Here is a 3,810-nt window from a genome sequence, read left to right on the forward strand (position 1 = left end):
AGTTACAAATATAGTTTAATAATTTATATAGTTTATATAGTTACCAGGGTTTTTTGTTCCCTCAACTCCAAGTTTACTTAATTTGAAAACAGCCCATATTAAAAAACCCCTCTGATTTAATTACGTTATTTTCACTTTTCATTTTGAGCACCAAGTACTTGAGCAATGCTCTAAAAACCGAGAACCAGCAACCCAAAAACCCAAACAAACCCAAATACAACAACCCTGTATTGTATCTGCTTTTCAGAGCTTTTCACTTTCCATTTCCCCACTGTCCCCAGATCCCTTTCCCACCACACACTGCTTCTTGTGTTGCATTTCTTTCCTCACCTCTGTCCTTTATTTCGCTTGCTCTTTATGCCAGTAATTAGTGCTGGTTACCGAATGCCACAACTGCTCTCTAAGTCAACATTATGTCTCAAATGAAGGACAAGAAGTATTTAAATCATTTTATTTTTCAAATTCAAAAATAACGATTAGCCTTATTTAACATGTTACACATCTCACAGATTTAAAATATCATGCTCTATTTAAATATCCGAGTGACAGCACTATACAAATAAAATGTTACACAAAATATATTTAAGAAAATGTTTTGGTCTTCCATCTGAACAATAAATAGACAGGCACTTCTACATATACAAAGGAAGCAACCACTATATAGAACAACTCTTACAAGCAAGATGTGGAAATACAGAGTAAGATCTGAGTTTTGAGAACGTGTTTAACTCTACGTGAGGCATCATGCAACTTCAAAGTTTGTTTCAAAATTCAAAACTCTTAGGATCTGCACAACTCTAGATTGGCTACTGCTCTGCAAGAGATCCAAACCGTGCTCTCATAAGCAATGTGCAACTTCAGTTATCTGCATCAAAACAAGCTACCTGATCACGCTTAGTGCCAGAACAGAAGATGAGGACGGACCACAGTAGCTTTTCACATAAATAACACAGGCAAGTCAGCTTCACCTCGCGTAAGCTTGGGGCAGAAGGCAGATCTACCTGTACCGACTGCCCAGCCCCAAACTAAATCTGTTCCTCCTTTTCCTTAGATATTCAGCTCTTTTATGGAGTGTTTCAAACAGTATTACGCCTTTTTTGTAAAAAAAAAAAAAAAAAAAAAAGCACATTTGATTGTAGAATTTAACTGGTCCTAAGGGAATGATATTTGGGTGAACACAGCAGAGCTAAACATGCCCTGAGAAATGCATTTGGTTTGAGGGAGTTACTGGATATACCAAAATAAAGAGCTGCCATGGGCAGTTTTGTGGAGGACCCATAAGCCATGCTCAATGACAAATACAAAGGATTAGAGGAAGTAAGAAAGGTGCATTAAAGTCCTGGTTGCCTCCTTTTGTGTATTAAGTGAGTGCAATTTATGGATGTTAAAAAATATTATTCCTTTTTTTTTTAAAAAAAAAAAAAAAAAAAAGCATCATCTAATAAAAAGGGTAAATCCTTCAGACACAGGCACACTTTGCACAAAAGATCATAAGGAGAAAATACTGTTTCAGGGTGCAAAAAGACTGAAAACTATAAATGAAAAAGTTAAAAGTCTTATAAGAGTGTTTCATTCTTAAAGTAAAACTACATTCTCCAATTTGTGGATTTTCGGTTTACAGTGGTTTCCACACACAAACACTACTCCATGAAAAATCACCTGCCACAGTCACAACTAATGAAAGATGCACTGTAGTAGCAATCCCTGTTTCCAGGACAGCTCACCAGTCACTGACAGCTAGTTACAGCCTTGAAGTCCTTTTTAAAATTAAAGACAAAGATTGAAACACAATGACCAAGTCAGGACCAAGTCTTCAAGCCATCCCCTCAAATTTTAGTATTACTCTCTTTTTCAGAAGTACAGGAAAAAGTTTCCAGAGAAAACTAAACTATCAAACAGAGCTTCAGTGGTCCATCAAGGAATCAGACCCCAGCCTCGAAAGCTGTTTGGACTTAAGAAACCTATGCACATTACTTTAACAATTTAAGCGTGGATCTTGCAAGCGTGTCCAAATCCTAATCATTTCTTGAGGCTTTCTGCTGTGTACCAACATTAAGTTTGTGTAGGAGCATATGTTATTTCTGTATTTCTCTTCTATATCAAATGTTTTGAAGCCTTTGTGTTTTTCTGGAGCAAGCCCGAGCTTCTGAAGGCACATTCCAGTATAAACATCATCAATTGGGTAAAGGAGTACCCGCTCAGATGCATTATTCAGTCTTAATGCCAGATCACCAGAGTACAGAAACCCGCCACCTCCAGCATACGGAGGATATGAACCTTCATAAACACTTTCTGGGATGTAGTACTTCAATTTTTTTTCTCTGTGAGGTCCAGCATCTTTGATCACATCGCCTATAAATAAGTCTTTGGCTTTGTCCTTTGATAAGCTCTTCAAGTAATCCAGGATCTGATGGGTATTCACAAAAACATCATCATCACCCTTAAAAATAAACTGGACATCTGCACAACTGCTGCTGACCCACTTCAGAAACAGCACCTCTTTCAGAGTTAAGTTGAAGAAAGTGTCTCTGTAGTTCCAGAGGAGAATGTCTTGGTGAGTTTCACTCTCAAATTTTACCATGTGCGAAAGATCAGGAAAATTATCCTCTGGTGGGGTCTGCCCAAGTAAGAAGACCCTTTTGACTGTCACGTCCCCTGAATTTATTTCCTTGCCCCAGGATTCCCTGATCGCTTGCCTTCTGTCAAAATGGGGGATCAGTGACTTGATAGCCAGCAGCAGAAAAGGTTTATGTTTGCACTTGTTTGGCTGATCCATCAGTAACGAATAATTTCTACATCTCAAATAAAGTAGAAAGTCTTTGAATCTGTCCGGCAAGTTTGCAAAGTCACTCACCTCTGAAGGTACCCAGGGGTCAGGGTCACAGGAGCTCAGACCACTCGAATTGGAAAGCAAGTTCTCTTCCACAGTCATATTGGAGAGCAAGGTCAGAATAGGGTTGTACAACAGGTCAAGCTTCTGCTGCTCTTTGTTCCAGTAAGCTTTGTGAGGAGTATATTTTCTCCAGAATTTGCTGCGTGGTATAATAACACGGCCTTTTGCATTCTTCTCTTGGCTCCCGCTCTTTGAGACTTCCACAATCACATAAATAAAAATGTTTACCATCATCAGAATACCCAGCAGCTTTAATCTTCTGCGTCCAACACTCATTTCTCATATCTGGAAAGACAGAAAAAAAGTGAGATTTTTACCCTTCTTCCTATCAAGTTCTTGATCTCATAAAAATGCAAACTACTTTCAGACGAAGAATGTGCAGGTTAGTAGCCTAAAACCAGAGGTTACCTACCGATACCCAAAGGCACACAAAAACTAATTTCCCTCTCATACATGCACAGCTACAGCTAGTAGGGGTTTGGGGCTTCATCAGCAAAACAAGAAGCTGGTAATAATGTAAAATTTGGAATTTTACATCACATTTCACAGTGTGTCTAAACCAGTCAGCAGTCTTTGCTCCTCACTTAAGTCTCCTTGAAACACTTGATTGTATAATAAGTAGAATCTGAGCCATCCGCTTGGCAAAAGCGGACAGAGAACCTTTCTTTTTCCGCTAGTAAGGTGAGCGTAACAGTACAGAATAAAGTGCTACACTCAGTTTTTAAATTAAGTTTCCAGCTTTTATATTCACACTCTAACATGTTCCAACAACTTGACAGGCAGAGCTGAATTTTAAAACATACAATTAGTTTCTGTCCACTGGGAGAGAGGCTGACAACTGGCCAGCTGCACTGCTGTATTGAGATCTCTGCAGACAGAAGGGAACAACAGTTTTGGTGAGGCTTTTTTTTCCTCCA

General features: G+C 38.8%; 1 protein-coding gene across 1 annotated transcript; it reads right to left on the bottom strand.

Moving 5' to 3' along the window:
* Positions 1-1,808: 1,808 nt before the first annotated feature.
* B3GNT2 (UDP-GlcNAc:betaGal beta-1,3-N-acetylglucosaminyltransferase 2) lies at positions 1,809-3,174 on the bottom strand. Its single transcript, XM_010137024.1, has one exon. It carries the CDS (start codon positions 3,167-3,169, stop codon positions 1,976-1,978), a length of 1,194 nt encoding a protein of 397 aa, XP_010135326.1. The 5' UTR covers positions 3,170-3,174; the 3' UTR covers positions 1,809-1,975.
* Between the last annotated feature and the right edge of the window lie 636 nt (positions 3,175-3,810).

Source organism: Buceros rhinoceros, unplaced genomic scaffold, assembly GCF_000710305.1.
Source record: "Buceros rhinoceros silvestris isolate BGI_N320 unplaced genomic scaffold, ASM71030v1 scaffold47885, whole genome shotgun sequence".
In the NCBI taxonomy this organism is placed as follows: domain Eukaryota; kingdom Metazoa; phylum Chordata; class Aves; order Bucerotiformes; family Bucerotidae; genus Buceros; species Buceros rhinoceros.